At 41.9% G+C, this 18,570-nt stretch overlaps 1 protein-coding gene across 1 annotated transcript in view; it reads left to right on the top strand.

The window, feature by feature from the left end:
• The window catches only part of Frmpd4 (FERM and PDZ domain containing 4), a 243,173-nt gene that overhangs the window by 190,245 nt on the left and 34,358 nt on the right, over positions 1-18,570 (top strand). Inside the window, exons 5-8 of the mRNA XM_050121048.1 lie at positions 7,430-7,534; positions 11,336-11,443; positions 15,576-15,707; positions 17,794-17,913. Coding sequence (XP_049977005.1) covers positions 7,430-7,534; positions 11,336-11,443; positions 15,576-15,707; positions 17,794-17,913 — 465 coding nt within the window. The remainder of the gene's footprint in view (positions 1-7,429; positions 7,535-11,335; positions 11,444-15,575; positions 15,708-17,793; positions 17,914-18,570) is intronic.

Genomic DNA, 18,570 nt, shown 5'->3' with positions numbered 1-18,570 from the left:
CCCAGGCAAGGGCTCATTTATCTCTTTCTACAGGCTTGTTGGCATTTACTTGGAAACGTCATACATTCAAATGATACCAAGGAAACTGGCTTTATAGCCAGCCACCTTGTTGGGCCTTTATATAGACAGGAAGAGAATCTAACCAGCATAGCTTCCATGTTTTCTCCTCACAGAGTAATATGTATATTCTAAGGGAAGTGTGATGTTGGTTGCTGTTTTTACTCCCATCTCCCAAATTGGCATTCTTTTACCTGAATTTTCTCTTTACTTTACAACCTCTTCAAAAATATATGATCAGAACCTTTATAACTCCAGGCTAATTTCTTTTCTTGCCTTGTGGGCTGTTGTTTTAGCCCATGCGGAAAAGAGAAAGGCAAACTAAAAGGAGGCATTTGGCATTCAAGTTCAAATGGAACCTAATAGGTTAGGGTAAGGGTTTAGGGATTGGCTCTTCTGTCCAGCTGAGTATTCATGACTTGGTACAGAAGTATTCCTTACTGCCATTGAAGCCAGATTTGATAATCTCAATTGTTTTCCAGAGTCCAGGGACTTCTTTTCTGCATTGACACCGAGAGTTGATCCATTCAGGAGAGAATGCCACACACACTTCTTGGCAGTGGCCACTTTTCTACTCCGTTCTTCCCGTAGCCAGTGATTGCAGAGGAACCCTCACCCTGAACTACCCTTCCTTCCTGAGATGCCGGCCAGGCTTTCCAATTCTCCTATTCCCTCTGATCAGTCCAATCTTCCTGTCTTTCATGCTTCTGCCCGGATCTAAATGCTGCCAGAGGGTTTCATGGCCTGACACTGCTGACATTTGGGCTGGAGAGTTTCCTGTTTGGGGGTGGGGCCTGCATAAGAGGGGATGCTTGGGAACAACCCTAACATCTGCTCAGCAGATTCGAATTACACCCTTTCACCCAAGTTCTGACAAGCAAAAATATCTGCAGATTTTGCTAAGTGTCTCTTCAAAATAAGATTGTTCTCAGCAGAGATCCACTGTACTGCTTTAACGCCCATCCTTACTGTTCCAGTATGACTTTTCCCTCCTCTGAACCATGGATGTGCATATTCTAAAGCTACTGAAATAGGTACACTGGATAGACAGAGAAGAGCAGATGGCAGAAGAGACTGTAATGATTTTACTTGTATCTTTATATTGAGTTTTTTTTTCCCTTCTAGTTTGCTTCTTTTAAAAAAATTTAATCTTGGTATAAGCTATATTCTCAACACTTGTGAGGCTGGGATAACAAGGCTGATGCAAATTTGAGGCCAGCCTGGGCTATAACAGTGAGTTTTAGGTTAATCTGGCCTACATAGTGAGACCCTGTATCAAAACAAAATAAACAAACAAGCGAAAATCGGGGTTTAAATCATTATAAACAAGATAGGCTAAAAATAACAAATAACCCAGGCAAACAAGAGAAGATCTGTAGATTCTGCTTCTGTCTGAGAAAAATCTGTGAATTTTCGAGGCTATTAGAGCACTTACATTTCTTTTGGAACTGGCTCGCAAGAAATTCTGAAGGTGTTTGCCCTGCTGCTTCCTGTTGAGCTCCAATGCAGTGTGTTCCATGCACCTGAGAAGCTGAGCCTTTTGCTGGACACCCTGCTGCTGCAGTTTCCTGGGTTAGCACATGGTATCTCAGCATCAGCGGCATCCCCTGCTAAGCATGGCAGTCCAACTCCCAGTATGGCTGATATTCATGAAGCAAGCTGGATGTGCTAAGGAATCCACTCCTGGAGGGCATATTTTTGCGTTCATCATGATGATGGTCAGTCAGAACATTCACAAAAGAGGACACAGAAAAACGAACAGGAAAACACCACTGTTACAGTCGCAGGTCCTAAAGAGACCTAGTCACTATGTATCAAGAGGAGGGTCACATGAAAGAGAACACCAAGGGACTGGGTTCAACCTAGTAGGAGAGGAACAGAGAGACAGAGAGAGGACCTGTGGACAAGTACGTTTATTGAGGGTGAGAGGAGAACACACACAAAAGTTGAGGAGAGATGGGTCTGATCGAATGTGCCTTTGATTGTAGCACCTGGGATGCCAACACAGGAAAATGAAAAGTTCAAGGCCAGTCTAGACAATACTTAGCAAGATCCAGTCAAAGAATAAGGAGTAGGGAAGAGACGAGGAAGAAGAGAAAAAAAAAAAAAACTTGTAAGATGGTTGCATTAGGATTTTTAAACATCAATAGGTCAAAGTCAGGGGTGGATATGAAGGTGAATTTGTGGAAGGATCACCTCTTCACACTAGTGTACCCGCTTGCCTAGATTGGGTGCTCAGAGCCTGTTTGCTGGGGTGCTGACACTTCAGGAAAACAAAAGCTTTAAAATGTAGTTTGTGATGGCAAGAGCTGGCAGATAAATATACTACCTGTCTCTGTCCTTTGAACAAGGTAACCCTGGAGAATATGGTCAGCCTTGCTTCCCAGAGATTCTCAGTAGGAATAAGTTCCAGTTGCCTGTAGTGGTGCCTCGTTAACAATGAAAACTTGACTGGCGTATTTCCCCTTCCTGTCTGTCTCCTTTTCCCACCTCACCTGCTCATATTTCTTAGAAGCACCTCCTGGAACTAGCTACCAGTTTATGAAGCAGTAACTAAGTATCTGCTTGTGAGGATTACAAAACAAGTCACTTCGTAGCTCTAGGTTACTCCCAGGCTACAGGTTCAAAGCCCTATTATGTAGTTACCGAAATCAGTCTTACTTGTGCTCTTGAAACTGCTTTGCTCATTTTTCCTTATTGGTTTTGGTGTGAGCCTGTTTGTGTGTGTATGCAGGTGCTCTAGAATGCCAAAGAAGGCATCAGATCCCCCCTGGACCTTGACTAACAAGTGATTGTAAGCTTCTAGATGTGGGCACTGAAAACTGAACTAGGATCTTCTGCAAAAGCAATAAGTCCTCTTAACCACTAAGCCATTTCTCCAGCCCTTTATTTGTGTATATTTTTTTTCAAGTACTGTTCTGGACATCTCTAAAGGCCTTTGGGGAATATTCACCATCCTATGGCCACCATAGCAATTAGCAAATGTGGAAAATAATGTAGAAACTGATTAGGGACGTGATAGAGTTAAAAATCAACTCACAGCAGGAGAATTTCATTCTTCTAAGTGTTAATTGCTTGTCAGTTCTGCCACATGATATAAAGTCCATCGGATTAATGTTTATAGCTGCTGATAGCTAATTTGCCAGGATTCTGAGCTTGTGCAGGGTATGTGTTTTGACTAACAGAGGGGATTATGAGTTAAAACTGTGTTCATAATTGGTTTGCACCATCCTATCCACCTGACACTCTAGCTAGCAAAGTAAGCAAGGCACCCTGTTGCCATTTCTCATTAGATAGCCTTCTTGGGGACTTTTTTGTGTTCTTAATCATCAAAAAGTCGTTTTAAAGTTTTGAAGTATTTTGATTCCTTTTGTTTTGTTAATGGATGTTTTGCCTGTGTGTCTGTATTGCACGTGCGTGCATGCAGTGCTCACGGAGGCCAAAAGAGGGCATCAGATCTTCTGGAGCTGGAGTTAGAGATGGTTTTTAGCTGCCATGTGAGTGCTGAGAATTGAGCCTGTTTTCTCTGGAAGAACAGTTACTGATCTTAATGGTTGGGCCATCTCTACCGCTCCTAAAAAAGCCATTTTAATGACTTCAGAATTCTATTTTGATCATCTCAGATTCCCATGTTAGTCAGTAATACATGGGTTAATATAGTAATGAGAGACTAGCCAGGGTATCCATAGTAAAGTTACAAAGAAAAGAGAGGCATCCCCAGCATGACACACCCTGCTCTCTCTAGCCATTTACTTTATAAACTACATTAGTTACTTTCCATAGAACTGTACCTTAGTTCTGTTTCTATTGCTGCCATGAAAACCACAACCAAAGGAAACTTGGGAAGGGAAGTATTTATTTCACCTTATACTTCCACATCACAGTCCATCACTGAGAGAAGTCAGGGCACGAATTCAAACAGGGCAGAAACCTGGAGACAGGAACTGAAACAGAAGCCATAGATGAATGTTGCTTACTGATTTCCTCTTTCATGGCCTTTTCAGCCTGCTTTTCTCATACAACCCGGAACCACTAAGGATGACACCACCCACAGTGGGCGGGGGTGGGGCCCTCCCGTGTCAGTCATTAATAAGGGAAATAGACCGTGGGCAATCTGGTGGAGACATTGTCTCAATCTAGGCTCCTCTTCCCTGACAACTTAGCTTCTATCAAGTTGACAGAAACCTGATCCGGACAAGGTATCTGCGAGACAACTTAAAGGATGAAAGGTTGAGTTTGGCTCACAGTTGCAGAGGTTGCTGTCGGCCCATGGTGAAACAGAGTATCATGGCGTGGTAGTGTGTCAGAGGAGGAAGCTCTTCACCTCATAGCAAACAGGAAACAGACAGAGAGGAGAGGGCCCAGAAACCAGGTCAAACTTTTGAAGGCACACGCCCAGTGTATTAGATACTGTTGTTGAGATCAAAGCAACTGAAGAAGGGTTTGTCTCGGCTCCCAGTCTGAAAATACAGACTGTCATGGTGTCAGGAGCTTGAGACAACTGATCTCATTGTATCCCCAAACAGGAAGCAGAGCGAGGAAAGCCGGTGCCCAACTCACTTTCATCTCTGCTTCTTTGTATTCAGTCCAAGACCACAATTCATGGCAATCATATTCAGGTGGGCCTTTACACCTTGGTGAACCTAATCTAGGTAATCATTTGCGCAGGCTCTGAGGTTTGTCTCTTAGGTGACTCCAGAGCCTGTCAAATTAACAAGCAATATTAAGCATCATACCCAGTGGCCCATTTCCTCCACCTAGCTCCTAAGTTCCTCTCACCTCCTAAAGCAGCACCACTAGTTAGGGACACATGTTCAAGGCATGAGCCTATGGGGAAATTTTCATATTCAAACCATCACTTAGACAAATAACTCCAGGTTTTCAATGAAGCTGATTAACATCGCTCTATTTCTAAAATCATATCAAATATACACATCTCAAAAGTCAGCTCTGATATACCTTTTTACTGAAGTAAAGAATTGTGTAGAACATTCTAGAAAAATATAGTAAATCGTTAAATAGAATACCCAGAATGCAATAGAGAAGTCAAATTTGAGAATATGGTTGCCTGAATTGAACATTTTATTGCCAAATAATGCTAGAGCAATCATGCGTTCTTTGTGACATCTCAGCGTATGACTCAGGTCATTACAGCCACTTCACTTGTGCTAAACTGATCGAGTTAATGTAAACACTGCCACTCAGAATCGTTAAGGGAGAATAATGTTTTCCTTCAGCTAAAAAATGGCACATCAAAAGCAAATGAACTCACCACTGTATGATTTGCTCGTTCATCATCACTCCACTTGGCCTATAATTACACAGACACTATGAGAACATACATTGTCACATCACTCCAGCATCCCAGTGTGACTTCTAAAACGCACACAGAGCTTACCGAACACAGGCATCTTCTGAGGAGCATTCATTCAGAGTCCTTTTGGAGGTTTTTTTTTTTTTTTTTAAAAAAGAGAACATCCATTCTCTTTTAAATGGCTTATATAAGTGTCTGAATTGAAGCTTCATCATCATCCATCTGACGAGTCTTCTAAGATACTGCTCACAATTCAGGTAGCTTCAGAAAGCTGTGCAGGGGAGTGTTGGGAACAACATCACCTAGCATAGTTCTGCAAAGCCATAATTCCAGTGCCAGGAAGGGTGAGTCAGAAGGATTATAAGCCAAGGTTACCCTGAACTACTTTCCTAATTCCAATCCCCAGGAATTTATAACCAAACCCTGTCTCAAAATAAAACAAAAAATAGTATTCTCCTAATAGTAAGACAAAAATCTCTGCCCCTGAACATTTATATTAGTCATTGGATATTCCCAACAATGGTTTCATATTATGATAAAATACATGTGCATAACATAAAGTGTGCCATTTTAACTGTGCAGTTCAGCGATATTAAGCATCACTATTATCTCATTGTAAAACCTTCTCATCACTCATAGGGAAAATCCCGTATCTATCAAACATTTATTCCTCTTTTTTCTTCTGCCCCTGTTCCAACATTTCTGACTTTTTTTCCATTCTGGCTGTTTCACGTAAATATAATTATACTATATTTGATCTTTTCTGCCTGATTTTATTTATACCATGTTTTCAAGACTATAGCATCAATCAATATTCTCTTGTGTGGACATACCACATATTATATACCATTTCATCATGTTGGGGTTTCTTTATTTAATCGATTTCCAGAATATGCGCATTTGGCAAGGTTGGGAATCCTTTAAATTGTCTGTTGTTTTTGTTTAAAAAGTGAAGTATGGGTTATGATCATTAGTTTGGGGGCCACGAAAATAACATTATATCCATCATATTAAGCCTTTATGTAGATTCAAGGATCAGTTACTAGAATGTGTTGTGCAAAAGCCTCAATGCCTGGAGAATAAGGAGTGTGGTCATCAATCTGTATGGTAGGCAATAGTCAATATTTGACCATTTTAGTTTATGAACCAGAAATCATCTGATTCTCTGCTAAATTCAATAGAGGATGAAGGTTGTTTTCGTTTTGTTTTGTTTGTTTGTTTTCTGAGACACGGTTTCTCTGTGTAACAGCTCTGACTGTCCTGGATCTAACTCTGTAGACCAGGCTGGCCTCGAACTCACAGAGATCTGCCTGCCTCTGCCTCCTGAGTGCTGGGATTAAAGGTGTGTGCCACCACTGTCTGAATTGTTTTTGTTTTTTAACTAGTGATGCTATCAATAGATGGGAGTTCAACTGTCTTTAAGCTTCGCTAAAATTACATAAGGATTATTTTCAGATGGATTGACTTGAGCAAGGCCAGGCAGCAAGGACTCCCCTTTGTCCCGGCACCCTTTTACACAACGTTCCTATTGCTCTCACGGATTCTGAGAAGGCTCTGTGCCATTCAGTCCTCAATTCCAAGAAAAACAGGGAAGAATCACAAAATACAAAGCACTTGTAAGATAAGGCAGACCTTGAAGTCTGGAGTTCAACTCTTAATTGTAAGTCAGAGTCTCCTCCCACTCTGCCCATTAAGATCCAAGATCACAGATACCAGTAGGAGGCTGAAAGTCAGGTTCTAGAGACCTGAAGCAGAGAGTTTTAAGGCACTTCCCACTTCTGAATTGTGTTCAGAGCTCTGCATTGAGACAAAGTTTAAAATCCTCGGGATTGTACTTAGTAAGAACATGGGTCTAGTCACTAAATCAAGATTATTAATTTACAGTCATGACAATGTTTCAATCACACCCAAAATTTGCAGTTTGTCCTTGAATCGTGCATGCACTGATTTAGCAACAATGTTGCGTATACCTTTGAGGATAAAGATGAAAAAAACCAATGTCACAAAGTTTGTGTTAGTATGCCAGTAATCAGATAAACATCTTTCCACTTCCTCTAGTCTCCCAAATCGGCATTTATTAGTGCTGCAAAGAAGGCAAGATTGAAGTCCAACCCCGTCAAAGTGCGCTTTTCTGAAGAGGTCATCATCAATGGCCAAGTGTCGGTAAGTTCACAATTATCTGTGTGGCTATGCAATGCAAAGAACCACTGAGGCAGAGACTCTGTACTCTAGTGAAGCCAATAATGTTAGTAGAATGCTCATTCTGGGCCTGGTTCTTGTCTTTCATGAGGGTGTCAAATCTTAACTGCAAAGGACTTGACTCACCACTGAAGTATGATTAATAAAAACTCAGAGACAGAAATTGGGATTCAACCTGAATGTCAGAAAAGCAAAGCACCTATCCACTGGCTCTTACCTCGGCCTCAGTTCAAACTGGCAATTCTGCCTCCAGGAATCTCAGAATGAGACTGAGCCTGAGAAATGTCTTCTCCCGTTTTGTAATCCTCTCTAGGTTTGGGATTAAAGGCATGCACTGCCCAGATTCTATGGCAAACTAGTGTGGTTACTGGGATTAAAATTGTGTGTTCCCACTGCCTGGTCTATAAGGCTGACCGGGGGGCTGTTTTACTCTTTGATCTTCAAGCAATATTTATTTATTTATTAAAATACAAATGAAATGTCACTACAACCACCATCTCACTGTCATCAGAGCTAACACAACCAGAATAGGAGATAGCCCAGTGATTCTGGTGATACTTGATGTCTTAGAGTCTCACTACTTTGGTCTGGGAGCACTAAGGTTGCCTTATTTATATTATGTAAAATAAGCTTCCTTTGAAATTTCCACTACATTGTGCCAATTAACTGCTTCCACAGAATAGCCTTTTATGTATTTTGTGAAAAGATTTATGTCTTCCTTGAGTTGCGTGGTGTGTGTATGTATGAAAGTCATTAAAAAAACAGATTTTGTATATATAGCTACAACTGAAGAATGATCCCCCAAGTCAATACAAATAGGTCTTCATGAAAAGCATGGCTTCATAATCTTCCACGTGGATAATGCCAACATCAAGAGGATACTTCATTTTCTACACTTTTCGAAGACAGGAGAAGGGTTCTATTTCATTTTCGTTTTTGTTTTAGGTTTTTAGGAAGCTTTTCCCAAGGGTACTACTAGTTTGGGGGCCTTGGAAATTTCAAATTTTTATTGTTGATAGTTGTTGGCTGCTGTTGATGTTGTGTAAATGAATCCCAAAGGATAGACCATCATTTGGGATCAGTTTGCTGCGGATCACACACTCTTTCCTGAAGTTAGCCCTGGATCTGGATTGGAAGCTGTGGACATGTGTCTACAAGCTTTGAGCAAGACACTTGTGAGTCTTCTTATCACCACTTCTACCTAAGGCTGTCCAACTTGGAGAGCAGCAAATTGAAATACGTGATAATTCTCTTTCAGCTATGATAAATTACCAAGGCTAAACCACTTAATGGGGGAAGGATCCTCACAGTTGCAAAGATTCGTCCCCTGTGGTGAGGCAGAACATCACAGCAGCAAGAGATTGTAGCGGAGGCTACGCAGCTTGAAACATCCAGGAAGTAGAGACAAATTGAGCTAGAGATTGATAAGGGGAGGAAATAAAGACAGGTAAAATAAAAACGAGAGAAGGAAAATCTATGCACATAGAGGGTCTGAGACTTTCTTCCCTGTTATTGCATCTGGACTCACCCTATTTAATGACATCCCCTTTATTCAGGCAGGTCTTCTCTGTCAATCATCTTTGAAAAGTCCTCCCCGAGACATGCTTTATTAATCTCCTAGTTGCCTCTCAATCAAAACTAATTGATAATCAAGATTAAGGATCGTGACTGGTCAATCTGGCAAACTGTTGGGCACTTTGGTGGAAAGGTCTGAGGCTGTCGCTGTCGACCTGGGCACAGTTTGTACTGCCCTGTAAACTTGTTGCGCTCTGCTCGCTGCAATGGATCTCCCTTAATCTAGGCACACTATTACCACGTGTCACCCACACAGAACTCTGTCGCAGTGGAGGAGCAGAAGATTCCAAGCATAGAAAAAATAAGTGCATCACATCAAAAATTCATAAGAAACTTACCTTTCCACACCAGGGCTTCTAAGCATGTGACTGGGCCTCTAATGAGAGAATAATGTTCTAGAAGCTTCTGTGACAGTGTCATTTCAACCCCATTTATAACAGGGCTCCTGCGAGGCAGCTGGAATGTGAGGGCATTGTTGCAGGGCCAGTGGTCTCCTGCAGCCTCTGCTGCCTTGCCACGATTCTATAGAGGTGGGCCCTTCAGTTGCATATCTAACCCTAGGTTCATGAAAACTCATCCTTTCTAATCTGCTCTTTTCAGTCACAAGGTGCCTAGTCTTCTGATTTAAAGCGAAGCTTACTCAGTGAATCAGGCAGGAAGAAGGTCACAGCGGAAAGCCAGGGCAATAGAAATGAGAAGAAATTCAGAGAAAGAAATGAACAGTGAAAACCAAGGGACCAGTTAATGACTTCTACACGGGTCGAGTCTGCTCAGACTGTAAAACACCTAGAAACATCTGTGCATCTGGTCTTCAGTTCCTCCATCTGGAAGCCAAAGGACATATGGCTTTGCTATTTCTAAGTCCTCCCCCAGCCCCCCTCCCCCATGACTCTGTGACACCAAATACATGTATATAAACACAGTGCCCTCCAAGGACGCGTGAATCTTACAGGAAGACGTTCCTTCTCTCCTTAATCTCTCTCATTGTTTCGCATGATTTCCAATTAAAGAAGGATCCGAAGGAATGCGTTTCTCAGGTTCACTCTTGGTCATATTTCAAATTGGCATCCCGTTTGAGTTATTTCTAGAGTATATTATGAGCTGTTCATTATCGCTTAGACTTAGCACTGGGAATGGAATGCAGAGCCCTCCTACATGCCAGGTTTGCTCGTTAGTTTTCGTCAACTTGGTATAAACCAGAGTCACCTGGGACGAGGGAAAGTTAGTTGAGGAACTGTCTGCATCAGGTTGGCCTGTGGGCCCGTTTCCAGAGTTTTCTTGGATTGCTAATTGGTGAAGGAGGGCCCAGGGCCATGTGAGCGGTGCCATCTCTAGGCAGGTAGTCATGAGTTGCATAAGAAAGGCAACTGAATGGCAGCCTGGAACAAAACAAGTAAGCAGTATTCCTCCATGGTCTCTGCTTCGATCCCTGCCTCCAGGTCCTACCTTGAATTCCTGCCCTAGCTTCCTCCAATGATGAGCTGTAGCCTGTGAGCTATAATAAATCCTCTCCTCTCTGAGTGGTTTTTAGTCATAGTGTGCTATCACAGCAACAAAAAAGCTAACTAGGACATCAGGCAAGTGCTAGACCACGGAGCTGAAAGCCTTGACCCTGTGTTTTTCTCTTTTAGCACACTAGCTCACCTCTTACGTTTCCCTTTTGAGTTGAAAAACATTCCTAAATGGGTTACAAAGAGTTTCAAAAAATAACTTTACCCTTGAGCTCCTTCAGGCTTGTGACTGATTTGCATGACAGCCACCAGAGACCAGCAGTCTCCTGTCACACAGCGCCATTGATGGTCTTCATTTTGTTCATTTAATCCTGATCCACAAAAGTCAGGACTTGTGCTCCCAAACACAGATGCTTGACTACAAAGGAATTATGCCTGTAATAATGTTTTCCATTGGGAGTCTAGCTTTGCAAAAAACTGCATCTGATTTTTCTGAAAGGCAAAATGTCTTTTGTTAGATTGTTCTGAGTTATTTGTAGCTGAAAAACAATATTGCTATGAACACCGCAGTTCAGATACCACCAAAGGGATACCTAATTGGTCTTTGAGCATTTGGTTACTTATCCTTTATTATATTGTGATAAGAATAAACAATAGACATATGTCGCTAGTGCCCAGAATAAAATTCTAATTTGACTGACCTTCACACCTACCATTCCTCTTTTCTGTTGTTAAATAGGAAACAGTTAAAGACAATTCACTTCTCTTTATGCCAAATGTTTTGAAAGTCTATTTGGAAAATGGGCAGACCAAATCCTTTCGCTTTGACTGCAGCACCTCCATCAAGGTAAGATGACATTCGAACCTCTGGGACTGTACTCAAAATGTGAGATCAAACCAAGACAGAGTGCAGAAACAGAAAAGGCTCTGGGCTTTTTGTCACTATTGGTGCTGCAAACACTATAACACGCTGTCTATGAAGAAACACCGGGGCTAGTGATTTTAATGCAACTCCAGATTAATTAAAATAGCATGACTGTCACCAACAAGGTTTGGCACCCTGCCCAAAGCCAACAGGATTTCCCAGCAATTTCAGCCACCAAGAAGATTAGGATGTTAACTATCGTTTGAATATCTACCACTTTTGATGTCCAGCAAAATCAAGGGGTATAATAATTTAAAGATAACATTTACTTTTGATTGCTTTAACCAATTGCTGGAGAATGCTACATAACAAGTTGGACCTGAGTTTACTTCTCAGGAGGAGGTTAAAGGAAGAGCCACCATGCAATCCCATGATTTCTGAGCCACGGGTGAGTTTTACATAATAGGTTTCGTAGCAAAGCATATGGGTCTCCCCCCATGCTTTTTTCCTAGAAAAGAAAAGTGCATATTCTCCTCTTTTTCTTATTGTACAAAAGTATGTTCAGAAATTGATTGCTCCCTAATGTCTCATCAGCCTAAAATAGACTTTCTTCAAATGGCACAGTCAGAAAGACTTTATGGAGGTAAAAATGTACCTAACGATGATCTGTACCATAATCTAGCAAGAGACTATCAAGTCTGTGTTTAAAATGTCTATCAATAGTCAACCATTAATTCGCTGCATTTGAAAGGCCTCAGAGTAGATCTCACCTGTGCAAACGGTTCTACAAAGCCTACTTGCTGTGCCTTCTTATTTTCATAATACCAGCAAGCAGCTGGGGTTAAATTGCCTTAAATACATGGTGATTCAGTAGGCAGTAGAAGGCACAATATTAGTAGATGGGTGTAGGAACACGAAGTCATCCTTAATTGCCCCAGATGAAATACTAGTTCCCTTCATATAAGACTGCTACTTTGAAATGGTGGATGGCTGATAAAATATTTTTCCTTCTTTTCCTACTCAATACCAACATAGTTGATCTAATAATCAATCACCTAAAAGGAGAATCAGAAAATTCTTTCTGTAAAGAATGTGGGCTTTGGGGTCATCTGTTGTCTGTGGGGATTTTTGGATTATTTGTTGCACCAGGAAAACAGCCACAGAGAGGAGGTATTGGGAAGCCCTCATGATCGCCTTTTAGGATCTTCTTGAAGAACACCGAGAACTCAACCATTTGTCCTCTCACATTCTAGTTCATTATAGAAGTGGGTGAGAAGCTGGATTCAACAAGGGACATCAGCCCGTAGGACAGCTTCCAGAGTCTCCTTCCTATGGACAGCTACAGGCAATGTTATAGTCTCCCAGAAATAATGTAACAACATACATAGAGTATTATTAAGAAAACTCCCATTTGTCTTGGTGTCCAGAATTTTTTTATTAGAGGTTGGTCACATAGACACAACTGCGTGGCTGGACTTAGGAACTCGCCCCTCTAGAGGTCAAGTTGATATTGCATGACCCAAGACTGGTTGTGGACTACTGTTTAGCAAAGACTGTATGCTGTAGTCCAATCCTTTAGAGACAGAATAATGACTCCTACCCAGCAGACCACTGAAGAGCAAAAAGGTCCTTTCCTACGAGTGACACAGCAGAGCCACACCTTGCTTTAGTTAGTGCTAATCCATTCCTGCATACACTTTGCGTGAGCAAATGAGGATGCCCAGTTGGACCCATGGGCTGTTGTTTGCAGACCCTAGAACGCATGCACAGAAATACATGACTATGAATCTCTCTGGCCTTTTGGGCTCATTCTTTGTTCTCAACTGTTCAGCTCCTTGCTTTTATACCTTCTAGCTCACTTGACATATGATAAGACTTGAGTACATTTCTTACCAGAAACCAGTCTAAACCGAAGGACAGTTCTGCTGTTATTCCTTTTAACTTCCTTATCACAGAAACCCACACTAGTCTGAGTTTTATTTCCTGGTGGATTACAGGTGACAATGAGGAGACTAGGCGCTGTGGAAAGAGTTCCCATCAAATTCAAGCTATCTTATCTTGTACCTAACAGCCCTATTAGCATGACAGTCACTGGTTGGTGGGCATAAAATGGAAAGAGCAGCTCAGTGATGAAAGGAAATTGACAACTGCTGAATACAATTTGCCAGAATTCTTCTTACAGAGTTAGATGATAGGGCACAACTACCAGGGTCATTTTCCATGCCCCCCACTGGTTTACAAAAAATGTCACATAGAGTTCATGTAGCCTTCCAAAACCTGGGTTGTGTTTCTCTTTCCTGGATTTTGTGCAAATATGTATATGTGTGTGTGTATATATGTATATATATATATATATATTTATAATGAAATATTTTAGATCACATTCAACACAATCAAGGAATTTGGGTTGAACAGTTTTTCTTTGGGGGTATGTATATGTAGGTAGGGTTGGCTTTTGTGGATTTTGTCTTAATAAGGCCTGAAGAAATGGCAAAGGAACATAAAGTAAACTCAAATAGCAAATCAGTCCATCAAAAACCAACTTTATAGATGGGAAGGGTTTTTTTTTTCCTTAGCAACCAATTATTGCGGTTTTGGAATAGATGATTCTTTGCTGTGACTGTTCTGGGCATTGCTAAAACAGCATCCCACTCTCTACCTACCCAGTCCCATGACAATTCCAACCCTGCTGTGACAACCTAAGGATGTCTCCCAAAAATGTCCAAATGTTGTTCCAGGACACAGTTTCCTCCCATTGAGAAGCATTGTTCTACAAGACTTTGGTATTTGACTAAAAATTACCTTAAAGAGTGATAATTTGCTAGTCTCAAATCTATGAGCCAATGAAAGGCTGAGCAGACTAGCTGCGCCTTGCAGTTACAGTCTTTCCTTGTTTATGCAACACATTCTGACTCTAAATGTTTAATCCTATGAAGGATTACAGACATAGCTTGCTCATTTCACCTTCCCCAGGGATGTAAAATAAGATGCTATGGCAGGGCTCTCTGTGCAAATGGTGTTATAATAAATGCTTTGTAAGTATGAACTCATTTGATTCCCATATCAATCCCAAGGCAGGCATTATTATCACTTCCAGTTTACAGGTAGGGAAACTGAGATACTGAGAGGTTGAATAACTTCCCAGTGCTAGGAGGTTTTTAAGCAGGAGGACTGGAATTAGAACCCAGACATTCTCAGAAGCTTCATTACTACCATGGTGTTCTTTCAGAACAACAGGTGCAGGCCGACATACTATCTGGGGGCAGGACTACAATGGTGGATATTTCAGGCTTCACGGGTTCAACTCTGTTCATGAAGTGTATGGACAATAAAGCAACCGTGACAATAAAGAGATGGGTTGACTCGGTCCCAATAAAACTTTATTTATCAAAATGGTTGGCGGGCTAGATTTGACATGCAGGCCATACTTACCAGGTCCCTGATATAGAACACTTTCAGTGTTGGTTTAACTGTGTCCTCACTGAGAAAAAGGGAGACATAAACTAGACCTCTATCTGTTTAAAAAAAAAACTTTCTAATCTAAACCCTTACACAGGGACTGCAGAGATGGCTCAGCGGTTAAGAGCACTGGCTGCTCTTCTAGAGGATTCAGCTTTGATTCCTGTGATGATAGCTCACAACTGCCCGTAACTCTAATTCGGGGCCTTCTTCTAGCCTCCCTGGGCACCAAACAGCACTCATGCAGGCAAAACACCCAAACACATTATTAAAGGAAGGAAGGAAGAGAGGGAGGGAGGGAGGGAGGGAGGGAGGGAGGGAAGGAAGGAAGGAAGGAAGGAAGGAAGGAAGGAAGGAAGGAAGGAAGGAAGGAAGGAAAAGAAACTTATATGATCACCAAGCTCCTTTTCCAGCTGTTTACCTTACCTCTCAGTATTGAACTCCACAGGAAGTTTGGGTGGTGCAGAAAGGGCCAAGAAAAAGTCTCGATTCTGTGCTTTTCACTGTTAATGCTATTTGATTTCAGTACCATTCGACAGTATTTACGGAATGTAAAGCCTACATTGATGTAACACTTTCTGGTCACGATAGTCTCTAAACACTCCAAAGGACAGTGTTGATTTTGATCTCTCCCTGTCACTGTTTGCTCTGTAAGGATGTCATCTTAACCCTGCAAGAGAAGCTGTCTATCAAAGGCATTGAACACTTCTCCCTCATGCTGGAGCAGAGGACCGAAGGGGCTGGGACCAAGCTGCTGTTGCTTCATGAGCAGGAGACGCTCACCCAGGTCTGTGGAGTAACCCCAAGAATGATAATGCCGATGAGAGCAGAGCCTGTGGTACCTCCGAAGGCCCTTTCTCCAGCCCTCTCATTGTAGCGTCTCTATTCCCCAGGTCCTCTCGGAAGGAAGCACCACCTTCAGCATGTCTCAGACACCTCAAGGAGACAGCCTCCTTCTATTGTCAATCTGTCGTAGACTTTCAGTAGTTCTCCAGATTTGTCATTCAGAGGCCAGGCAGATACTGGAATGTAGCTCTGCAGAGTGACATTTTATGTTTCTGCAATGGTTTCTCTGCTTGTTTTGATCATTAAAAGCAAAACTGTTCACGAATGTATGTAAATGAAGACAGAGTCATCTATGTAGGCTTCCGCTCTGGGTGCATACTCTTGATTATTTTGGGGAGCCTACAGTCACTGCCCCAGTCCCACCCACTATAAATATGGGATCTACTGATGTGTCCCAATTCCTGGTTCCAAAGGTGACACCCCATCTGTTCTATGGGGAGACAAGCCGACTGCTTACTGCTGCATCAAACATACCACCTTCACTTGTCTCAACTTGAAACAAGCTGAGCATCTTGCTCAAGTGTCTAAGTATCCACTCTTGCATAGGAAAGTTCAATGAAGAGATAACTCTAGAAGGAGGAGGTGGGGGGACATGATCAGCTGAAGCAGCCAGATACCACCAAGGGATAGAATGACAGGAAGCATTGCCCTGCTAAAGTGCTTCTTATTTGGTGCATAATTAAAAGCTAATATCTGGAATGGGTTGGAGGGATGTCTCAGCAGTTAAGAACATGTGCTGTTCTTCTTGAAGACCTGAGTTCAATTCCCAGAACCCACATCAGGTGGCTCACAATGGCCTAGAACATCAGCTCCAGATCTGACACCTCTGGCTTCTTGGGTACCTGCGGCTCACATAATTAAAACTGAAAATAATTCTTTAAACAAAAATCACCACCTCACATTTTACGCATCAATTCCCTCAAATAGCCCTATTCTTTTGACAGAATCCCAACAGGATATGACAGATTGGGAAAGTTGCAATGCATGTTGGTTGCCACTTCTGTATCTAATTTGACCTACGATCAAGTTTAAATCTACATAGCCATATTTAAAATCACTTGCAAAAGAACCCACAACAAAGCTTATTTTATGCAGTGTCATAGGCGAACCATCACTTATATATATTCAGAACCCCTCAAGTGAAAGCTCATGGTGTATCCAAGTTCCCCTGGAAATAGAACCTTAGCCAAACACTGGAATGTGTGGAAGTTCCCTGAGAGATTATGATCAATACTGGGAGAGGGGTGGAAAATAGGAATTGGGCAAATTGGGAACCAACAGAAATTTCTCAGCAAGCCAGTTTCCAGCATGGGACTAGAGGCGTATCTGATTAGAAAGCTCCGAGTGGTAGCATCAAACACATGCGTGTCAGTGGTACCTCACCTGGAGTGCGCTGAGCAGGCAGTTGGCATTGGTAGCAGGCTATGCCTGATGACTTCTCAAATTCCCTGACCCATCCAATGGTCCCAGGCGCATAGCATAAATAGCCTTCAGTTTGTGACTGTAAGTGAGAGTGATGTGGGCAGCGTACCCGTTTCTGAGTCTAATGGAAGTTCCACAACTTTATCTTTCCCTTACGGTTCTACTACATGGGCCCTATAGGAAAACATTATGGTGATTGAGGTGAACAAAGAATCAGAACTTTTTGTGATGCTACATATCTAGAGCTTAATAAAATGGGCCAAATAGCCTGAAACAAAACAACTCCATCCTTTTGAACCATCCAGTACAGTCAGAGCAGGATAAGAACTGGTGTGATAAGCTGTGTATATGAGCTCTTGTCATCTTCTCTCCATTCTCATGATGCTTTCTCTTTCTTTCCCCAACTTCTCCTTTGAACATTCCCATAACAAGTCCATTATGTAAAACCCCTAGCCCCAAAGTCTGCTTCTGGGGACCCCAGCCTTGCACAAAGGCCAAACTGAAGATTTTGTTAATGTAGAAAAAAAAGGAGTGTGATTCCTTGGCTCTCAGTCCTTTATCAATTAGCACCTATGAATTCTTAAATGATGTGTTTGCTCTTCCAGGTGACACAGAGACCCAGCTCCCATAAAATGAGGTGTCTTTTCCGGATCAGTTTTGTCCCAAAGGATCCCATTGACCTGTTAAGGAGAGATCCGGTTGCCTTTGAGTATCTCTATGTTCAGGTAGGTAAATGTTTAGCTCGTTCTATATAAATGTTGATATGACCATAAATCAACCCCGCCGTTATTTTTCTTTCCATCATCCATCCTAAGCACAACGAACCATAAAATAAATGTGTGATACTCTTTACATGTCTATATTTAGTTTTGAAATAATTTTATTACTCCTATAAAAGTTTCAAGAATCTACACCCTCCATCCCGATTCATCGATCACTGGTATTATCTCATTTGTATTTTAGTTTAATACAGGTACATATTCCTGTTTTCTTTCATCACAGACATTCACACACAAACGTTTATTCTACAGCACAAGAAAGCTAGTTGCTTGAACCATGTATTATTTTTGATATTAAATATGCCGTGTATTTTCCAATAACAAGGATGTTTTCCTTGTTAAAAATCAAGAAATGTTGAAATTGGAGCGGCAGGGCTGCGTCCCCGGCACCCGGCCGCCCGCATGGCTAGCTTATGCCCGAAATAATTACACGGAAACTGTATTCTTTCAAACACTGCCTGGCCCGGCTAGGTCCAGTTTCTTATTGGCTAGCTCTTACATATTGTTTTAACCCATTTCTAATATTCTGTGTAGCCCATGAGCTGGCTTACCAGAGAGGATCTTAACCTGCGTCTGTCTGGAGTGGGAGCATCATGGCGACTC

This window comes from Alexandromys fortis, unplaced genomic scaffold (assembly GCF_014885135.2).
Source record: "Alexandromys fortis isolate MF-2015 unplaced genomic scaffold, M_Fortis_MF-2015_v1.1 scaffold_192, whole genome shotgun sequence".
NCBI lineage: Eukaryota > Metazoa > Chordata > Mammalia > Rodentia > Cricetidae > Alexandromys > Alexandromys fortis.
Note: the sequence above shows the minus strand (reverse complement) of the source record. Positions and strands in the feature narration are given on the sequence as shown.